Source organism: Talpa europaea (genome assembly GCF_964194135.1).
Source record: "Talpa europaea genome assembly, chromosome: 6".
Lineage (NCBI taxonomy): Eukaryota > Metazoa > Chordata > Mammalia > Eulipotyphla > Talpidae > Talpa > Talpa europaea.
In genome coordinates, this window is record NC_140072.1 from 54,791,803 (window position 1) to 54,813,608 (window position 21,806).

The following is a 21,806-nucleotide window of genomic DNA, read 5'->3' on the forward strand; positions in this document are numbered from 1 at the left end:
TTCACCAGTTAAGAGCAGCTAAATGGATTTCAAAACAGTCTAGTCCGCTAAGACTGTGTTATAGGAAATCCATCTTACCAAAAACACAAGCACAGACTTAAAGGCTGGAAGAAAATCCTACAAAATAGATTTCCAATTTAAAAAATATGTTAAGAGCTAGAACAAGCATTACATTATAATTAAAGATCTAATACAACAAGAAGTTAACACTCAAATATATATATATATGCACCAAATGATGAAGCACCAAGATACATAAGATAATTAACAGGGAAAGAAACTAACAGAACTAAAGAGAGATATTGACAACACCACAATACTAGGGGATTTTAACACTCCACTAAGAACTATGAACAGATTAACGAGACAGATTAACAAGGAAACAATAGCCTTAAAATGAGAAGGTAAAATAAGGTCAACAGATCTATTGAACAATCTACTCAAAAATCATTGCATACACATTTTCCCCCCAAGTGCACAGGGCACAAAACTACAAAAATTAAAATCATACTAAGTACTTTCTGCCCATAATGCCATAAAGCTAGAAATCAACTACAAAAAAAGAAAAATTGAACACAAGATCAAATAAAATGCTGCTTAACAAATGATGGCTAAAACAGGAAATTAAAACAGAAATAAAAAAAAAAAACCCTTGATACTAATGAAAACAAGAACACAAGCAACCAGAATCTACGGAACACAGCACCTGCAATCTTTTTTTTTTTTTTTTAAGATTTATTTTTATTTATGCATACAAGAACTGGGCTGTAGGCTAGAGGTGCAGGGTGTGGGGCGGTGAGATAATTTACCAGCAACAGAGTGGGAAGCAGAACAGGCACATCTACTGAAATACACTGCTGAAGGGAGCAGCAGGTGAACAGCAGGTTAGACAGGAGAGGTCTGCTGCGCTGTGTAGATTAGCTTCCTGGCTGGGGATCAAACTCACGCATGGTGCTGGCAATAGCTTGACAGCACTGACACTTTAACCCTGCACCACCAGGAAGGCCAGCATATGCAATCTTTAGAAAAAAGGTAATTGCCATATGGCTCACATGAAGAGAACATTTAGATGGCAGATGAGAAAGTAAAATGCTTATAAAATAATACTTCTTTATAAATGTGAGGTTTTTGAGGTTAAGAAGGGTCATGAGGATATAAAGTAGGGCTATTGGGAAAAATGGGAAGTAAGGTTCAGGCAGGGGCTGGGGAGCAGCAGCATGATTGAAGGGGAAAGCAAAGGAGGAGGGAGGGAGCAGAGAGGAGGAAGAAAAAATAACAAAATGAGAAGGAAAACTGAAATGTGGAAATGGTTGCATACTCTGAATATACTAAAAATAACTAAACTTTTTAATTTAAGTAAATTTTGTGGTATATGAAAGATCTTGAGTTGTAAAAATGTGTTTATTTACATATGCAAACTGAAATACATGTGGAATATAAAGACTAATTTGGAGAAAAAAGTTGCTTTATGCCCTGTAATTCTGCATCTACTGTATCACCAAATCACAGAGGTAAGAATTGTAGGTGACCTGCAGGTAACCAATGGCATCATTTTCATATAAATAAACAGCAGTCCTAACAACAACGTGGGCACTGGATGCTGTAGGTAAAATAAGGCACTACACACACTCTATAGCTAGAACCAAATGTACACTGCCAGAATCACACACTTACGCCACAACAATAATCATAATGTACAGGCCTGCACTTTGTCTGACAAATTGTTATGAAGTTCTGTCGACATGGGACAGAACATCATTTTGCTAAATACATTGACAGATGCCATTGGGTAAACAACACAACTTTCTTAGTCCACAGGAGCCTCAGACATCTCTAAAGATCTCATCCATTCCTCAGGGCCGAGGCTCAGGACCAAACAGTTCTTTGCATTGGGTCTTACACATAAAGATTTATGTGACAAGTCAACTGACACTATCATCTACCATGGTTTTTCTGTTGCACAGTCTAAAAAAGGATACATATTGTCTGGCTACTTCTGCTTTAATTTCTATTATTATGACAGCAAACTTACCATTTGCTGATACTTTATTTCACACTGAGAAAAGAGTGCTTCCATTTCAAAAGTGTTTCAATTTTTTTTGCAATCTTTTTTACTTTAAAATCTAGGTGATTTTATTTTGAGAGAAACTATCAGATAAATTCAGAAAAAAAATTTCAAATACTTTTCAGGTAGAAACTGAGCGTAGAAAAGCATATCCAACCTAGGAAAACAGCCATGTTTCTTACATGACCATATAGTTATTCTTCATATAGGAAGAATGCTGTTGGTGATCTTCTTCCAGCCATGTGTCTTGCTGGGAGATGTTTTTCTTTCAGAAAAAGGGGTTTATACTAATTCATTTATAGTATAAATGTCTGGCTCAATGTCCCATGTCTGGCTCAAGTTTAGGGCCAGACATACACATCAACAGAGTCAAAATTAGAAATTTAGTTTGTGGCACCAAAGGTCAGTCTTTTCTTGTAAAAAGCTTTTAGATATGTGCAGATCAAACTGGCAACTGCAGTTTCAATTAAAAAAAAAAACTTATTAGTAAAAGGTGACACAATCACAGTGTTAAAAAATAACAATTTAATACAAATTTTACTCCTAGAAACAAGATTAAAGCATACTAAAGCAGGAACTTAATCTGGTCATTTATTTCTGCAAATATGGTAGATTAGAACCATGGAAAAATCCCCCCCAGCAAATGAAAATGCATTGTGTTTACCTATGTTTCTTCAGGAAACTTCTTTTGGTACCTGAATAAATATAGCTTGCAGAGATGAAACAATTCTGGATGATAACAAAGGTCAATGTATGACCATGACACTGGATAGGTAAAATGTAAATTCTGGTCACTAGAAGTGAGGTCAAGAAACTTTAGGGGATAGTAAAGTTTCCCAGGTGATTGCAGGGTTTGGGTTAGAAAAAAAGAAAATGAACTTAAGAATTGAAGTCACCAATTAACATATGGGAAAAACCAGGAGCTTAATAAATGATCATGAAAGCCTTGTAGAGGGTGGTAGAGCTAGAAGAGCAAATTCCCAAAGAATTTTTTATCAGGCTTGAAAAACTATGGTTTGGAAGTGGCCTTCTAATTTTTTTTCTTTGCATTTTCTTAAATGTTTTTCCTTTTGGCTTTAATGAGGATTATGATCACCTTTATATAGGATGCTTCTAAAAACTTTAATGCACTCGCCATACACTTTGTTGATTAGATGTATCTATGTCTATCGAGATATTTTCACTTGGGGTTTTAATTTCAAGTTTAACAAACGCAACTACTTCATAATTTGGGCAGAATGTTTCTTCTTTAGCTCTCTCCACATGATAGTGTTTTCACATATTATTTCATTTGTTTTGGATAGACATTTCAAAAGATACTTGGGCTTTTACCAAGTCCATTTGATTGGAGTCCACCTTAACAAAATATTGAATTTTTCGAATAATTTATGAGTATTACTTATTTTAAAATCTCTATTGATGGTCAGCTAAACACTTGGATGTAAAATTATATCTACACACAATGATAATCCCTGACACCTAATATTTAAAAAAAAATGCAATTTAAAACTATGAGTTTTTCCACAAAGTAGCAAATATTAAAAAGACTGATACTACACATAGTTAGGAAGGGAATGAAGAAACACATACTTTTTGGTGGCAACACATATTTGTCCAAAATTCTGGAGGGTACTTTATTAAAATCTTCTATATCTTATCTATGTCAAAATTTGAGAAAATTAAAGTACCCCACTCTTCTGTTTTGTTATATTCTGTAATGTAATCATATCTGGACAAATAAGTAACAAATGCATTCTGGCTGAAAGCTCAGCAGTAATTTTCTGAGTCTCAAGGTTCTCCTTCCTTGTAACTTTCAGAGTGGGATGAGGGTAGATTCTCAAGACAAGTAACATTTAACTAAAAAAGAAAACCCTACTTTCCCATGGTATAGAAATGTGTATTTCTAATCTTCTGGCAAAAATCAGAACTTATTGGTAGAGAAATGCAGGAATTTTCATACAATGCAGGTAGGAATATTGACTTGAAAGCAATTTGGTTCTAGTATAGGAAATTACATATATATGTATCATCTAGGACCCAAGAGTTCCATTTCTGGAGATAAATGCCAAATAGAGTATAATGTAGCACTTAAGGTTATATGAACAAGGAATTAAGTGCACTGCCACATTTTGTGGTACTGGAGAGTTTACAGCAATTTGGAAGTCTATTGTAGGGAAAGTATGTAAGTAAAATGGTAGATGTATTCAAGGAATAGCATGCAGTAACTAGAAACATGAATTAGAAGTATAGTAGTATAGATGGAGCACATTTAATTCAATGCTCACATTTAAAAGAAAATTTTACTTAGAGTGAAATATTTTAAATCCACACCTCTCCCCCTTTTTCCACATTGTGAATTTCAACCTAGCAATTACTACAAATGTAGTTGAAGGCACAAATACGTTTTAGCAATTTTGAAGTTGAATTGCACACAAATGAAATAAAATTATCATAAAAAAATGAAAAAAATTGGGCCTCCCCTGGTGTCGCAGCGGTTGAGCACTGGGCTGCGGTTGAGCACTGGGCTGCGAAGCTGCCCGCAGCTTCTGTAGCACCGGTTCGATCCCCGGCCCCCGGAGAGGGTCCCACATGGTGAGCAGACCTCTCCTGCCGCGCCCACTGCTCCCCTCAGCAGTGTATTTCGTCCGTCCGCCTGTTCTGTTCCCCACTCTGGCTCTGGTGAATTCTCTCACCCTCCTGCACTTCCGACTGTACCCACTGCTTGTATAAATAAATAAATATTAAAAAAAAATCTTTAAAAAGAAAAAATTTATTTTGGCATAGAAACTGTATAACACTTCTCTAATTCTATTTTTTCACTCTACTGTCAGTGATGACTAAATTGGAAGTTCACAATGGTACTCTGGCAGAAATGAAAATGAGAAGCTTGAGAATTCTTTTCCATCTTCTGTGTTTCATCTGTTTGACTTACCTCCTTTCCAAATAAATGTTAAACAAAAAGAACTACTATGGTATCTAATTTGATAATACATGCCTCAAAAAATTAAACATAAGAAAATTAAAAAAAATCTATAATCTTCTAATTTTAAAATAATTTGTTAAAATAATTTGTTCATTATATACACTTGGACTTATTATATATATATTTTATATATGTATTTCTACCTTGCTTTCAATCTCTTAAATATAATAATAAAGTTTATCCTTTTGGTTCCAAGACACATGCTCTTGATTATTGTTTCTCTTTTATGTGAGTGTGACAGTAAAACCTATTTTATAAAGAGATAGGGAACACTGGTAAACATTTTAACTGAACATTACTAAAGCCCCATTTTATTCCCACGATTATGGAGGTTTCTTTGGTAGTCTGTACTTACCATTAGCCCAATTCCTGAAAACAAGTGCAACAGGAAATAATGAGAGGTCCAAACTACAGAGAAATCATTCACCTTTTCTCCCTCCATAAACCAAAACTAATAAACTTGACTTTTCTTCTTTTGTACTGATGTTTAGTATAAACTCTTCCCACCTCTGACCCCAAAACACAACCAAAGAAAAATGTTGGGGAAGGGAAGGAGAAAGAAAGGGTTGTTGGGGGGGAGGGGCAGGCAGAAACAAAAATAGCAAGGACATGAGAGAAAGGGAGAAGGGGAGAAGTAAACACAAAGCAGAGAAGGGGAGCCAAGATCCAGAGTCTAGGTTGAGTATGGAGAGAGCACAAATGCAGAGTGAGTAGGCGGGTGCAGCAAGAAAGAGAGAAGAGAGAAGACAGAATGCAAAGCTAGAGAGACAGAAATATGAATTACATAGATGGAGAGGACTACATAGACACAGCAGTAGAGGCACAGAAAGAATGAGTCAAAAAAGAGTAAGAATCATCACAGAAAGGCGGGGGGAGACAAGCAGGTAGCTGCAGTTATTCCCTTATATTGACTTTTTAAATCTTCAAATGTACAAAGATTGTAAAAAAAAAAAAAAAAAGTCTAAATCATACATATTCAGAGAAGAAAAGCATTAACAAATCTAAGGAAACCTAGGCTAAAGATAAGACATGCAGGGCCTCCCTGGTGGCGCAGCAGTTGAGCGCTGGGTTGCAAAGCTGCCCGCCGCCTCTGCGGCGCCGGTTCGATCCCAGCTGCTCCCCGGCCACCGGAGGAGGGTCCCACATGGTGCGTGGACCTCTCCTGCCGCCCACTGCTCCCCTCAGCAGTGTACTTCGGTCCTTCTGCCTGCTCTGCTCCCCGCTCTGGCTCTGGTGAATTCTCTCACCCTCCCGCACTTCTGACTGTACCCAGTGCTTGTATAAATGAATAAATAAATCTTTAAAAAATAAATAAAGATAAGACATGCAGTTCAAAGAGAAGAACTATAAACATAAGTCAATAAACACAAAAGTAAAGAAAGCATATGTGGTTAAAGGAATGTGAATCAGAAAAGATAATCATATTTCTGGCCTAGCTGACAGGCAAGTAATAACAAGAATTCTATTGGTAGGTACTGGTCAAACCATTATTATATGTCACTCACGAATAAGGAGAGCAACTTAACAGTGTGGATTAAACATTTTTAACATGCACACCTGGCAACCCAGAAATTCCATATTAAGAAATGTACCTCAAGGAAATAGAAAGCTTACTCATTAAAGTGCAAATTATGATAAAGTAAAACTCAATTTTATCATCTGTCATTAGGGAACTAATTGATAAATTCTGTACTTATATAATAGAACCCATAAAGCTATTAAAAACTACATAAATTCGTATTCATTGACAGATGCCAATGACATATTAAATGTAGTTTAAAACATATATATATAGTATGATTTCACTGTTTTTGACTATCATTTCTCCTCTTCATATGAGTGTGATGGTAAAGACTGATAAAATCAGTCTGTTTTATTAAAATGTAAGAAATACCGGTAAACATTTACTTGACCATTAATAAAGCTCTCATTTTATTCTCTCATGGAGGTCTCTTTGTTATATAGCTACATTAGAATAGGGACCTAATGAAACAGTTCATTCCCAAATAAACAGTATGTGTGTGAATCACAAATATGGAAGATCTCCAAGGTTTCTATATTTTCTGATTTTTTAATATTTTTACCTTTGCTCAGTTAAAAAATGTATTTTCTGATAAAACATTTGGTAATAAAGAGAAGGGTAAACTATAAAATGGTAAGACCCATCAACAAAGGCTATCCTGACAGGTAAGTCTTCCACAACCTGTAATAAGCAAAAACAAGCATGGTTCCAAAAAGGGAGTGGGGTGGGGGGGTTGGGGGGACAGGGAGGTATAAGCAGGTAGCTGCAGTTATTCTTTTAGAAATCAAATATTCCCAAATAATCAAATCAGTTATTCCCAAGAAATCAAATATAAAAGAGAAAGAAAAAACACTAAGAAAATAGTATGGATTTTCAAAAACATGATATCCCAGAGACAGGCTTAGTGAATCTTTTTTTCCCCATAACTGATACAAACAAATAGGAACAAAAAGTAAAGAGAATATTTAAGAATGCAAGTCCTGAGGGGAAAGAGAAATACAAGCCATACAATTAGACTTCATGTTCAAGTTCTGGGAAGGAGATTCAACCAATTCTTCTAAACAACCAATAACACAGCCATGGATTGTTCAAGCAAGTTAGTTGTGGGCAAATAAGTAGTTTTCACAGAACTGTTCAGAAATAAGGACAGGTAATCTGAAAACAGAAAAGGATTTACATATTTTTATTTCGTGGAAGAAAGGAAAGAAGAAGGGAAGGAGAATTCACTTGAGAATATTTACCCATTTTGGCCAATAAATAACTGTACTTTAACTCTAGAGAAAATAAAAAAGAGCAGACTTAGATCCACAATAAGCTAAGAAAACAGAATTTAGAAGGCAACTGCCAAAACTGACACAATTCATGGAAAAATTAATGAAAATCTGCTGTTTTTAGGGAACCAAGGACAAGCACCAAAGAAGAAAACTGAGAACAAAAATAATTGCATTATACCACTTCAAAATTAATTTATGTAACAGAAAACAGAAATCTCACCAAAAAATAAAGAAAACTACATCAAAAACAATGGTTACAAATTTAAAAGTCTTCTGATATGCAAAGAAAAAGATGCAGAAAATGAAAATAAATGCTAGGAGAGGAAAACATAGAATAGAGATGTAATATTTGGTTAAGTGGTGCTGTCCTCATCTCTCACTCCCAAGATAAAAGGTTGAAAGGAAAAGAAAAACAAATATTCCTGGATATAATTAAAGCAAATTTTTGCTGAAATGGAAATAAATTAGAATATGCTTGGTATCAGAAAACACAAAACCCGCATGCAGCAAAACTGAAAGGAATGATGGGGAAAACAGACAATCAATAGTAGTAGTTGAAGACAGCTACACGACTCTTTCAAAACAGCTGCAGCAACTAGACAATAAGTAAACAGAAGGCCTGAGGAAGACTACAAACCAACGATACCTAACAAATTTAAATATATATATATATATATATAAAACTCCAACTGACAACAAAAGAATAAACATTATTCTCAAGCACACATGTTCTTCAGGAAAGACCATATGTTAGGTTATAGAAGTCACAACACTCTCATAAGGACTGAAAGCATACAAAGTATATTCTCTGACCACAGTGGAATAAAATTGTAAATCAACAACAGAAGGAAAACTGGAAATTTTTTTAAAAGTGGAAACTAAGCAATACATTGGAATCTAAAACGATCCCAGTGGGAATGTAAGACCGTGCAGTCATTTTGGAAAACACTGGCAGTTATTCAAAAGGTAAAGAAAAGAGTTGCGGCGCCTCCCTGGTGGCGCAGCGGTTGAGCGCTGGGTTGCAAAGCTGCCCGCAGCTTCTGCAGCGCCAGTTCGATCCCTGGCTGCTCCCCGGCCATAGGAGGAGGGTCCCACATGGCGCGCAGACCTCTCCTGCCGCCCGCTGCTCCCCTCAGCAGTGTACCTCGGGTCTTCTGCCTGCTCTGCTCCCCGCTCTGGCTCTGGTGAATTCTCTCACCCTCCCGCGCTTCTGACTGTACCCAGTGCATGTATAAACAAAACAAACGAACAAACAAATAAATAAAACATGCCTCTATTAAAAAAAAAAGTATGCTAAAGAGAAAGAAGGCTGACATGAAGATCAAATATTGTATGATTTCATGAAATAACCAGAAAAGGCAAATTCGTGGAGACAGAAAGTAGATTAATGGTTGTTAGTGGGAAGGTGAAATAGTGATGCAAATGGGTATGAGCTTTCTACTGGGATGATGAGAAAAAGGTCTAGAACTAGAATGGTGGTAACAGTTACAAAATATTTGACTGTACTCAGTACCACTGAATTGTGTACTTTTAAATGATTAAAATTGTAAACTTTACCCTTTTATGTCTTACTATGCATATGCAACAACCTCGGCCAGGTTCCTTTTCCCCAGGGTTCCCTATGGAACAAAAATCTTAATCTGGGTATTCCTAATTCTTCAGTTATTTTTAAAATAAGTCATATCATACTATCTATATATGTAATCACTGTCATTTAATATCTAAAACAAATTCTGAGAAATATTTATGGTAAATTGTCTCCTTCCCTTTAGACTAAAAATCTTCAGGTATTCCTTGATCACGCAGTCCTACTGACAAAGTACTTTTCAGTACAAATTATCAAAGTAGGTATTTATTTGTAAAGCATATATTACTACTGTACTCATAAAAAGCATATGCAAAAACAAACTTTTTAAGAGGCTGAGAAAAAATGAATTCTAATAATTTTCTATACTACAATAAATCATCCTGTAAACACCTCTTTTTGGAGAGCACTTTGTAGCTACCCTAAATTTTGTTTTTGGGTTAAAGTAATAGTCTACATTTGTTGACCCCTTGAGATCTGTCTTTACTGAACCCCCTAAAATTAAACCATATTAACCTTACAGGTGTTACTGAACCTCTCTTAAAGATGTTATTGAGGCCTTTGTTACATTATGGTGCCTTCTCTATAAGAACAGATGAAATTTTTAAGACTTAGTACCAGAAATATTTATGATGCTTCTGAAAAAAAAAAAAACAAAAAACAAAAAACCCCGAAACTTTTCTATATTCTACACTCATGCAATTAATCTCAACATTCTAGCAAGACTAACTCCTAGAAAAAGGGAATCTTGTAGCTTACTTTTAGCAACTATATCCACAGGTATATTTCTCTCTCCTCTAGTTTCTACTTATTTTACCCTCACAATTCTTCACTTAAACTTATTTTTTAAAATCATGTTGTAGCTCACCACTTTCTGACTTCAATTTAATTTTTTATCATCCCAGTTCTTCCTTTACTTAAACAAATTATATCATTTGTGCGTGTGTGTGTTTGTGTCTATGTCTAAAAGCACCATAAAATTTCTTGAAAGACAGGGAGGAATAAACAAGAACAAAAGAACCCATGCAATATTGTTCAGAATGGAGGTCATTCTAAACTTGCAGCTCCCCTGTGCCGCGGTTAGACTTTGCAGATTATGAAGCATTCAGCAGCAAAGCCCTTCATCCAAAGGATAATGCGCAAATGAGTGTTGATGAAAAGAATGACAACTCACAATAGCAATGTACTACACTTTCTCACTCTTTTCCAGTTGGTAAGAAATGTTATAGTGAGGGAAGGGCAATTGGCTTTTTTTTCACCTGTGGGCAAAGCTTAACTAAAAAGTCCATGAAAAAGGCAGTCACATTGCCAGATGGAATTTGTAGCCATGTACCTGGATGTGTTTCCTTCTGGTGTGCTCAGAGGTCATCTGGGGATGACCTATATTCAATGCTCTCTTGTTCCTGCTCCGCTTCTCAAGGTATCTCCTCTGATGGTCAGTAATGCTGCTGTATAATTTAATTTGCCTGGGTGACAGACAAACTCTTTCATGGCCAAAAGCTTGAATCAATCGGGCAGTGTCAATGGTGGAAATAGAGCTGCTCCTTTCATATGTCACTTCTTTATCTGTTTGAGTCAATATATCTGAATCCACAGAAGTGGTAGGGGAAAGGATGTTGGTGGGAGTATCTGTAAGCAAATCACTCTCCTCTGAAGGCCTAGAATCTGAAGAAGTGTTGTTTATATAATGACACCCTGGCTGTTTTCTCAGAATATATTTATCAAATTTTATTTGCTCAATTTTAATCTGATTAGATCTCCCCATTTGATGAGCAGGAAACACTTTGTTTTTTTTAAGATCGCCTGTATTTTTATGGCATTTCTCTATGCTTTTATACCGCTTTTTTTTCTGAAGCTTGTTTTTCTGCTGTTGCTGTTTACCACTCCATTCCTTAACATCTTGTTCCCCTTTGCTATCATCCTGTGTGCTTTCTACGGCCTGAAGAGAGTGGGTAATGGGATTCTGAAGAAGTTTAGCCAAACGATCAAGTCGCTCCACCAAGGATAATTCTTTCTTGTCAGTGAACTCAGAAGGCTTCTGTTGCCTCTGTCGCTCCTGATACTTGTTCCAGAGTTCATTCAAGCTTGCAGTGTGTTGAGTTGTTTGCTCTGGGGTGACCTTATGATACCTTTTTGGATCATTAATTTTCTGGTCAACTTTTGGATATTCTCTAGTCTGGTCATTTACTGCTTCTTTGTTTTCCAAGTTCACATTGATACTGAGGCTCTCTATTTTGGGATAATCTGCCTTACTCTTTTCTGCATTTTGAAAAGGGGGAGGAGGATAAGTGTGTTCTTGGTATTTGTCTGGATGATGTTGAAAGAAATCTTTCCAAGAATGTTTCATGAAAACACTCCTTCCTAAAGACTCATGAAAAAAATCTTGATCATTGGACAGGTGTACTGGATGATGAAAGTAAAATTTGGCTGACCTGAAGACAGAATGGGTAGTGTTTTCAAATCCAGATCCTAAAAAGGAAGGGAAAGAGAGACTGTGAAATACTTTAAAATATTTTCATTCCCTTTGGAAATACTATTCATCCTTAATTATATAAATGGAGACCAAAGACTAATAGAAAGAACAGTATATCTAAAGCATCAGAAAATTCACTGCCTGACCAGAAGATGCCATGGCTTGTGCTTAGTGGCTATAGTACATGGTAAGTTTAAGAGACGTGATCAAAAGACCTAGATTCAGGCTGGGCTCTGTGTGACCTCAAGGAAGGCACTTTAATTCTCTGGCTTGTGAGGTTTAGGGAATGATGGTTATGTGCTGTACATCTGGTTTTTGTTTCCTGTTAATTTAATCTGGTTGGTTGAAAAACTGAGAGATAGGTATTGCCAACCCAAGACTACATTTTCTTTATTGATAACTGGGTGGGATTAAAAAAAAATCTTTACATGTTTCAGAGACCATAAAATTCCTTTCTGTGAGCCACCTTTATATTCCTCCCATTTAAAAAACTGTGATAGAGCCTCCCCTGGTGGCGCAGTGGTTGAGCGCTGGACTGCGAAGCTGCCCGTAGCCTCTGCAGCGCCGGTTCAATCCCCGGCTGCCGGGCGAGAGTCCCACATGGCGCGCAGACCTCTCCTGTTGCCCACTGCTCCCCTCAGCAGTGTATTTCTCAGTCTGCCTGTTCTGTTCCCCGCTCTGGCTCTGGTGAATTCTCTCACCCTCCTGAGCTTCTGACTGTACACAGTGCTTGTATAAATAAATAAATAAATCTTAAAAAAAAAAAAAACTGTGATAAAATACATCAACATAAAACTTATCATTTTTTTCTTTTGACAGTCATTCTATATCAAGAAGCATTTTTCAATGTAATGTCTGAAAATCCTAAATCCTAATTGTAAACACTAATATGGAATCAATACACATATTTGAAGTTGTTAGTCATGGGTAGAAACAAAGATACACATGCCAGAAAAGTAACACTTGTAACTATGGAATCATTTTCACCCATGCTATAAACTGGCAACCAGTTATCTGCGTTTGAATTTCTAAGGTGATTTACCTAGGATATAGTAGGATATACAGAATCTGCTTTTAGTATAAAAAGATACTCAAACTTCCCAAAGAAAAGTACTTAATTTCAACTTATCCCATTATTGGTGATACTGACTTAGATTACTTGGTTAAGATGATGGCCAGAGTTCTCCACTGTAAAGATTAACTTTACCCTTTGATAATTGATGAGTAATGTGGGAAGATAATTTTGAGGCTGTGTAAATCTCCTGCCCCCCAATAAATTTTTGCTCAATGGTTTTATCATCATTCACTGATGATTCTTGTTTAAATCTATTATTTCTATGATGCTTTATATGAAGGCTGTCTATTTTTCCTTTGATGTTTAATTAGCATAGTATTGTAAAGAGCAATCTCCTTTTCTTATATCTATCTATGTAACTATCTATCCATCCATCTATCTATACCTAATCTCACTCTTTCCTATCTACTTTAATGTCAGTATATGACTGCATGAATTTTAAAAATTTTTTATAGTATCTCATATTTACAGAAAAACTGTGAAGATAGTAGTTTTCCTATAGTCCATATCCAGTTTCCTACATTATTAATACTTTACATAAATAAGGTACAGTTATGACATTTAATAAACCAATAAAGATACATTATTAACCAAAGTACATACTTCATCAGATTTCCTTTATTTTTATCTCCTTTTTCTGTTCCAGAATTCCATTTAGCATACTACATTACATTTAGTTGTCATTTCTCCTTAGGTTAGTCTGGACCATAACAGTTTCCCAGAAGTTTTGAGAAGTACTAGTCAGATGTTTTGTAGAATCTTTCTCATTTAAGTTTTTCTGATGCTTTTCTCATGATTAGAATAAGGTTATAGATTTCAGAGAGGAAGACTTTAAAGTGCCATTCTCATCATATATTGAGGGCATAAGTCATTAAACATAATTTGTCATGTTGATGTTGACCTAACTATAGGGTTGAGGTAGTGTTTATCAAGGTTCTTCACGCTAAAGTTACTCATTTTCTTCTTCCTACTATGTAGTCTTTGGAAGGAAATCACTATGCATAATCCACTATTAAAAGTAGGAATTAAACTCTGTCTCCTTAAGAATAGAGTATTTATACACAATATTTGGAATTCCATACAAAAAGGTGTTTATTTACTTATTAGCTTTTTTTTTTAAATATCAGTATGGACTCTTAGATATTTATACTTCAGTTTTAATTCAACACTACTATATTACTCAAATTGCTTCAATTTCCAATTTTAGTCATTTCTACTTAGCTCTTGTGTCCCTTTGACATACTCCCCATTCAATGTTTTTCCTCCCTTACTTTCTAGCACTGTAAGATGCTCTAGGTTGGCAGAGGATTGAGGGTGCTTTGGTGGTAGGTGTGGTGACACAAATCTGAATGGGTATGATCCTATGCTTCTGAATCACATACAGAGTCATAACCAATTTAGCTCAATAATAACAATTTGACAAAGATGCTCTATATTCATGTTCTATATTTCATGCTCTGATCCTAGAATCAGTCTGGTTTTTGATATTGAGTATTTTGGACCAATTTTTCCTGTATTCTCATGTTTTATTTTCTGAGATTTTTCTCATGTTTATATTCTAATCCTTAAAAAAAAATAAAAAAATATATTCGAATCCTTGACTGATATTTTTATTTCTGATATATTTTAAGGGCTCACTTAGCTACCATACACAGGTCACTATTTAATTTCCCCAGACAGGCATTGTCCCTTCTATTCTTAATCCTCTCACAGTGAAATTATTGCATAGCTTCCTAAGGAAGCTCTTCCTTAGGATTTGGAAGTAGACGCACAGTAGACTTCCATAAAAGGCGGGAGCTTATAAAACTGTGTCAGTGAACAGAGCCTGACTTTATTTCGAACACACCATCCATACTAAATGCAGCCTGGGGATGAGATATCTGGTGAGTTCTTTGTGCAGAAGTCTATTGAAGTTACCTTAGTCTATCAGTTTATTCCCTATGCTGATGATTACATGTATTTGTGAACAGGGCAAAAGAATAATTGAATTATACACTTTAAAAAAGGGTGACGTATATGCTACGTGCATTATATATCAACAATGCTGTCTGAAAAAAAAATCTATGGGCATTTGGAAAGATATTTTTTAAAGGGTTTTTTTTTTTGTTGTTTTTTGTTTTTTTTAACTGAACTACATTGCTAAAGGGTACCAGGAGTGGGCAAGACAAGAGAGGTCTGCTGTGCCATCTATGAGTTAGCTCCCTTGTAACATGTATTTCTTGATTTATCAGTTTTAAAGATGAAATTTGCCTACTTACACTTCCTTTAACTTCCCTTCTCTGTCGCCTTACTAGTTTTTTCCCTTTTCTTCTTGCTTTTTCTGTGTAGGTACCTGTAGAATTTGTCCTTTTTCACCACCGTATGTTTTGGTGTTGATTATTACATAGAAATTCCCCTAGGACTTGGTGTCCCTTTAAATTACACATTGTTTTCCTTACATATTATTGTAAGGAAATTACAATACATACAATTACATACACCAACATATATGCTAGTGTTGGATTTTTACTATCAGTCCTTAGTTTTTTTTTCTAGTTGTTTTTATCTCCACCTCGTAGTTGATACAAGTTTCCCCTTCTCTTGTTTCTGGGATCCCCTAAGTCTTTCTTTACACCTTATTACCTCACCTTTATTTTCAATACATTTAAAGTCTTCTATTATTGTTCAGAAGTATAAAATATTTAGAAAAATTTTCAAGAATATGCTTTCACTGATTATATTTCCATCTCCCCCTAACTATGTCTCCTATACTAAACAAAGCAACTGTATTTTTAATTTTACAATCTTTTTGTATGTAAGAAATTACATATTTTATGTGTCCAGTTTTTTTTAAATAATTTTTTAAAATGTACAGTTCAGTAGCATTTAGTGTATTCATAATGGTATGCAAAAGATACTATGGTGTACACAGTATATGTCTTTTTATGATTGGCATACCTTACTAAGAACAATGTCTTTGAGGTTCACCTATGTTGCATGTGATGTATTTCTTTTTTTAATATTTTATTATTTGTATATAACAAATGTTTTTATCCATTCTTCTACTGATGGACATTTGGGTTATTTCCATATTGTGGCTATTGTGAATAATGCTGCAATGAACATGAACATGCAGATATGAGATCCAGCTCTACATTTTTTTGGATATATAGACAGAAGTGGGATTACTGGATTACATAGTAATTCTATTTTTTAATTTTTGAGGACCTTCCTTATTTTTCATATGACTATCCTACTTGGTACAAATTGGTATGTCATGATTTTGGTTTGTATTTTTAATGATAAGTGATCTTGAACATCTCTTCATATGCTTATTGGCCATTTATATATCTTCTTTGGAGAACTGTCTTTTCAAGTCCTTTGCCTCCATTTTAACTGAGTTTCTTTGTTGTTGTCAAGTTACAGAATTTTCAGATATAATCTGAATATTAACTATCAGTTCAATTTTCAAGTATTTTCCCCATCCCATAGGTTTCTTTTTCACTCTGTTGATGAAAAATGAAAAGTTTAATGAAAAGTTTTAAATTTCGATGTAGTAAAATTAATTTTTGCTTATGTTGTTTGGTGTCAAATCCAGTGTCATGAAGCATTACACTGTTTTCTTCTAAGAGTTTTATAATTTTAGTAGCTCTTATATGTTTGGATACGTGATCTATTTGAGCTAATTTTTGTATTGGCAAAAGGTAAGAATCCAACTTCATTCTTTTAAATGTGTATATCCAGTTTTCCAACACTAATTGTTGAAGAGTCCCCACTGTGTAATCTAGGTGTCCTTGTGGAAAAGCATTTATCTTAAAATTTCTTGATATGATCAACTGCACCTAAACTATGTATTTTCAAAATACATATATGGATGGATTAAGCTCCTTGACTCCTTTCTCTCTATCTGGTTACTATTCTATTTTTCTCTAAGAGGTAGAGTTTGACAGGTAGATAGTAATGGCTTGTTTCTTAAATGCTCTTCTTTTATGTTAATAAAAGGAGGCAATAATAAACATAAATAGATTAGAGGGTAGGCTTTTTAAAAAAGTTTTACTGGGGATTTTCTGTCTTTCTCAGAGTATTCTGGAATGCCTACAGTTTCAGATTCTCCTATTTCAGTACTAAGACATGATGCTCATTTCTAATACTATCAGCTTTAGGTATATATTTTTAATCCTGTTTCTTAGTTTTCCTAAAAGCAGCATATTTATGTTAGGAGTTGATGCCTCAACTCCGTCCGGGGTTCCCAAAGGCCACACGGAGCCAGAGATGCAAAAGCAAAAAGGCTTTATTGCTAGCTTAAGCTAGGGCCCAACTCTGCCTGGAGTACTGACACAGCAGTCTCACCAGGTTGAGAGAGGGACCCCCTTCCAGAGCAACCAGCTATTTTTGTACTTTGTTGACAGGATTCGGGGACTTTTCACACCTGGGACAGGGTCAACCTTGATGGGATAGCTCTCATGGTGCCAGCTAGGTTTCGTTTACCCTTGGCTTGTGGTTTTTGCCCCGAAACGAAACTAGCTGTGCCCTTTTGAGATGGCAGTTATTTCTCAAAATGGCTGCAGTCTTGCTCATCTTACATTTACAAGTTAGTTTGTATATCCATAAAGTAACACTGAAGTTATTTGCATAAGAAACATACCAAAATTGATTTTTATCTAAATCATTAGGCTATAGTCTCATCAGAATGAAATGGCAACACACAGAATCAGGCCTGCATGTGGGCTCTCTCTCAAAACACACACACACACTCCATTACCTGCAATATCTATCTGCAAGGATTCTTTATTTTCTGACCAGGCTTCCTTCGTAACTGGCCTCTTACTCTGGACCTCCTCTATTTGTTTAATTTCTTCAGTGTCTGGTAAATTTTCGATTTTTGTGTCTGGTAGTTGAGCTGAGCTCCCTGTAGCAGCAGCATCACTGGAACCTAAAAAAGGGAAATTAACACAGTATCCAGAAAGGAAGTTGACAAAAATATTTAAAATAACTCTTAAGCATCTATTATGTGTAAGGTATTGTTACAGATGTTAAAGAAAATAAAAAGATCAATCAGAAATGTGTTCAGAAATTATAGATCTAAAGTGGAGTTAAAAAACAAACAACAACAAAAAAAGGGACCTCCCTGGTGGCACAAGAGGTTAAGCACCACACTATGAAGCAATCCGCAGCCTCTGCAGCATGAGTTCGATCCCCGTTCGGCGAGGGAGCTACACGTAAGGAGAGGCAGTGCTCTCCTGACTCGCCCACTGCTCCCCTCAGCAGTGTATTTCAGTCAATCTGCCTGTTCTGTTCCTGCATCTCTGGCCTGTACCCAAGCTCTTGTATGCATAAATAAATAAAATCTTTTTTTAAAAAATGTGCAAAAACATATTTCATGCAAGGTAAAAACAATTACAAGAAAAAGAGCTAAAAAAGTTTAAGTTCTCAGAGCAAGAGAAAGTACTTCCAGCTGGGAGAATCAATGGAGAACTCTGAATTAAGTACAGCTGATAGGAGTATTTAAAGATATCTGAGGTGGGTTCCACACTGAGATGGAAAGAGAAAGACATTTTAACAAAGGTCACGACATAAAATAAGACTGGAGTCAGGAAAGCAACTGAACATCTATGACATGAGGCCTGTATATGGTTTATTTGATTATTGAATCTGTAAGGAATAAAAGTGAAAAGTAAAATTTTAAGTTTCAGGGTCAATTCTGTTCTAAAAGACTATGCTAAAAGAGTTTAGATCTTATTTTTAAGGATAACGAAAACATTTTGAATATAAGGCTAACACAATCACAATTGTTTCTGGAATATTCATTTAGAAATAGCAAAAAGGAAGGGTAAAATTTTGAAGTGTTGTCCAAGACACAATATGACATGAAAACAAAGAGAAGTCTCTAATTATGCTTTCAAAATATTTCCAATTATAATTGTGAGAGAGACTGCCTGCTAGCTTTTGAAATCCATTTTCCTTTTCTTCTAAAACACACTGACTTATTAGCAAGGCATAAGGTTCCTAGAGTAAAGATTATATTTTCTAACCTCCCCAGCAATGTAGACTGGAGTAACCATGTAAGTTTGCCCAATTGGATGGAAGGAGAATGGTACATGAAACTTCCAAGAATAACTTAAAAGAAAGGATATGATTTTCTTTCCCCTTTCTTCCTTTCTGCTGGCTGGAATATGGACCTGAGGCTACAGCATGAGAATGGAAGCTGAAAATGCTGGAACAGTAGGAGAGAATGAGCTTTGTTCTTTGATACTCTGTGATACCACATCAACACTGGATGTCTACCTCTGGATTTTTACAAGGAAGAGAAATAAATTCCTGTTTTTAAAGGCAATGTTATTTTGTTTACATCTCTTAGAGCCAAAACTAACCCTAATTTAAATCCACCATTAGAGACATTAATCAGCACAGTTCCACTGAAGTAACTGGATGGGTAATTAAGAAGGAAATAAGCTGAATTCCTAATGAACAACAAGTATTAGAGTCAGCATCTTAATACACTGAGATTTTTTATCAGTAGTTTTTTTAAGTTTATAATGTGAATTTTTGACAATGAGGTTAATTTGTGTACTATATTCACAAAGTTCTCCAGAAATATATCATAGGGCTTTAAAGATACTAATTTTACATGACAATATATACCACAAAATGCAGCTAATATACCATTTGAAACACGAGCAAGCTAAAGAGTTTAAAGAAAGTAAGAGGATACTTTTCTGTTGATACTAATTAGATGGCTACAAGAAAATAACAATAGATAATCTAGCTTAGTTACCTGCAGTGTCTTTCTGCAAGGATTCTTTCTCTTCAGAACGTGCACCCACAGTCACTGCCCAATTACTGTGAATTTCCTCTTCACCATTTTTATCTAAGAGCCTCTCATCCTTAGTGAAGATAACTTGAACTTCAGCATCTGTAACAATGACATCATTTGCTCCCACAGAGAAGGAGAAGATAACAAACACAATCACGAAGAAACCCCTACCCATTCCCCAAACCTTTTTATATATTATGAAATAAGTTCCTCTTAGGTCCCACTATATGAAAGCTGTGACAGTTGTGGTGGGTTTACAACACAAATTGGAAAGTTCTGCATATTGCTCTTCATATGACAATGGTTTAAATAAAATGCCACTTTAAATAATATCTGGTTTTTGATGGTATTATGCAAGAGTTTTTTAAAAAGTCTAAGAACAAGTGTCTTTTTTCAAAGTAAAAAGGTAAATTTAAACTCTTTCAAGTTCTTTGGCACTAAAGTTTTTGTGACTTATTATGAACCCAATTTTGTTACTTCATATAATAATCCTAGAGACACACCTGTATCATCTAGATTTTATACATAGCAATCAGAATATTAAAAATCTTCTGAAGTTATATCCTCTTAAACTTGTCTAATTTTTCTATTTTCTTTGGTCTGGAATTCTACTTTGTCAATACTTACATTGCTCACTAGTATTCATTTAGTTAGTATTTGTTAAATATATATAACTTTCTAAAATCTTACTTTTTGGAGGAAAGGACAAATTATAATTTAATCAAAGTCTCATACACATATGTAAAACTTTTTTGTAAGTCAAATAATTTCATGAGGATTATTACAAAAGTCAGCAGTTCCCTTATCTACTTCCTTCCAACTACCCATTTTCTAAAGGCCACCAACTCATTTAGCCACTCCTTCCAGTGTCAACAGAAGCAGCTCATATCTTCTAGTATTAACTGGTATAATAATATACTTTATTATACTGCTGTATTCTTTTTAGTTCCAGAAAAAAACTGATTTTCTTCTTATCAATATAGATCACTGTTTTTACAAAAACCTTCCAATCAAAGACAAATCCTCTCATCCTATCTTCTGAGCAGTGTCAGCTATTAATGTTCAATGTTGATATATTATTATGTAAATAGCAGCCATAGTGATTAAATCAATATACAGTTAAAGTTCAGTATTTAATATGATTGTTATTTAATTACTATTCAGTTAAGTCAATTAATATCCTACAATCACATGTATTTTCTTTTATAAATTTCTGAATTTCCTGAAGAGTTTATGATGGCCTTGTTTAATTTTTGTTAAGTTTCTATATACCAATCCCTACTTCTTCCTTATAAATAGAACTGAAAATCTCTTTTAAATATAGTCAACTAGGGCCTCCCCGGTGGCGCAGCCGGGGGAGGGTCCCACATGGCGCGCAGACCTCTCCTGCCGCCCGCTGCTCTCCTCAGCAGTGTACTTCAGTCCTTCTGCTTGCTCTGCTGCAGGCTCTGGCTCTGGCGAGTTCTCTCACCCTCCCGCGCTTCTGACTGTACCCAGTGCTTGTATAAATAAATAAATAATAAAAAAATAAATAAATCTTTTAAAAAAAATAAAAAAATAAAAAATAAATATAGTCAACTATATGAGGCAGGTTAACAATTTGACATTTTTCTTACAGTTCTCAGTCTGAACTTCTAGATCTCTGTACCAATGCCTCAATGGGAATTCCTTTCCCTTCTTCTCCTTTGCTAGCCATTTCCTCCATCTTATGTTTTCCTTAAAAAAAAAAAAAAATTAAATCTACTCCCTTGTTTTATTTTTTCATTTTTTTTTTAAATTTAACTTGTGATTTTTTTTTTTAAAGATTTATTTATTTATACAAGCACTAGGTACAGTCAGAAGCACGGGAGGGTGAGAGAATTCACCAGAGCCAGAGCGGAGAGCAGAGCAGGCAGACTGACGAAGTACACTGCTGAGGGGAGCAGCGGGCATGGCAGGAGAGGTCTGCGCGCCATGTGGGACCCTTGCCTAGCGGCCGGGGATTGAACCGGATGGGCAGAGGCTGCAGGCAGCTTCGCAGCTCAGGGCTCAACCGC

At 35.4% G+C, this 21,806-nt stretch overlaps 1 protein-coding gene across 1 annotated transcript in view; it reads right to left on the bottom strand.

The window, feature by feature from the left end:
- ALMS1 (ALMS1 centrosome and basal body associated protein) overlaps positions 1-21,806 on the bottom strand; it is a gene marked incomplete at both ends in the record, with an annotated part of 137,681 nt that overhangs the window by 20,747 nt on the left and 95,128 nt on the right. Inside the window, 3 exon segments of the mRNA XM_084234837.1 lie at positions 10,763-11,896; positions 17,708-17,889; positions 19,732-19,869. Of these exon segments, the coding sequence (XP_084090963.1) occupies positions 10,763-11,896; positions 17,708-17,889; positions 19,732-19,869 (1,454 nt within the window).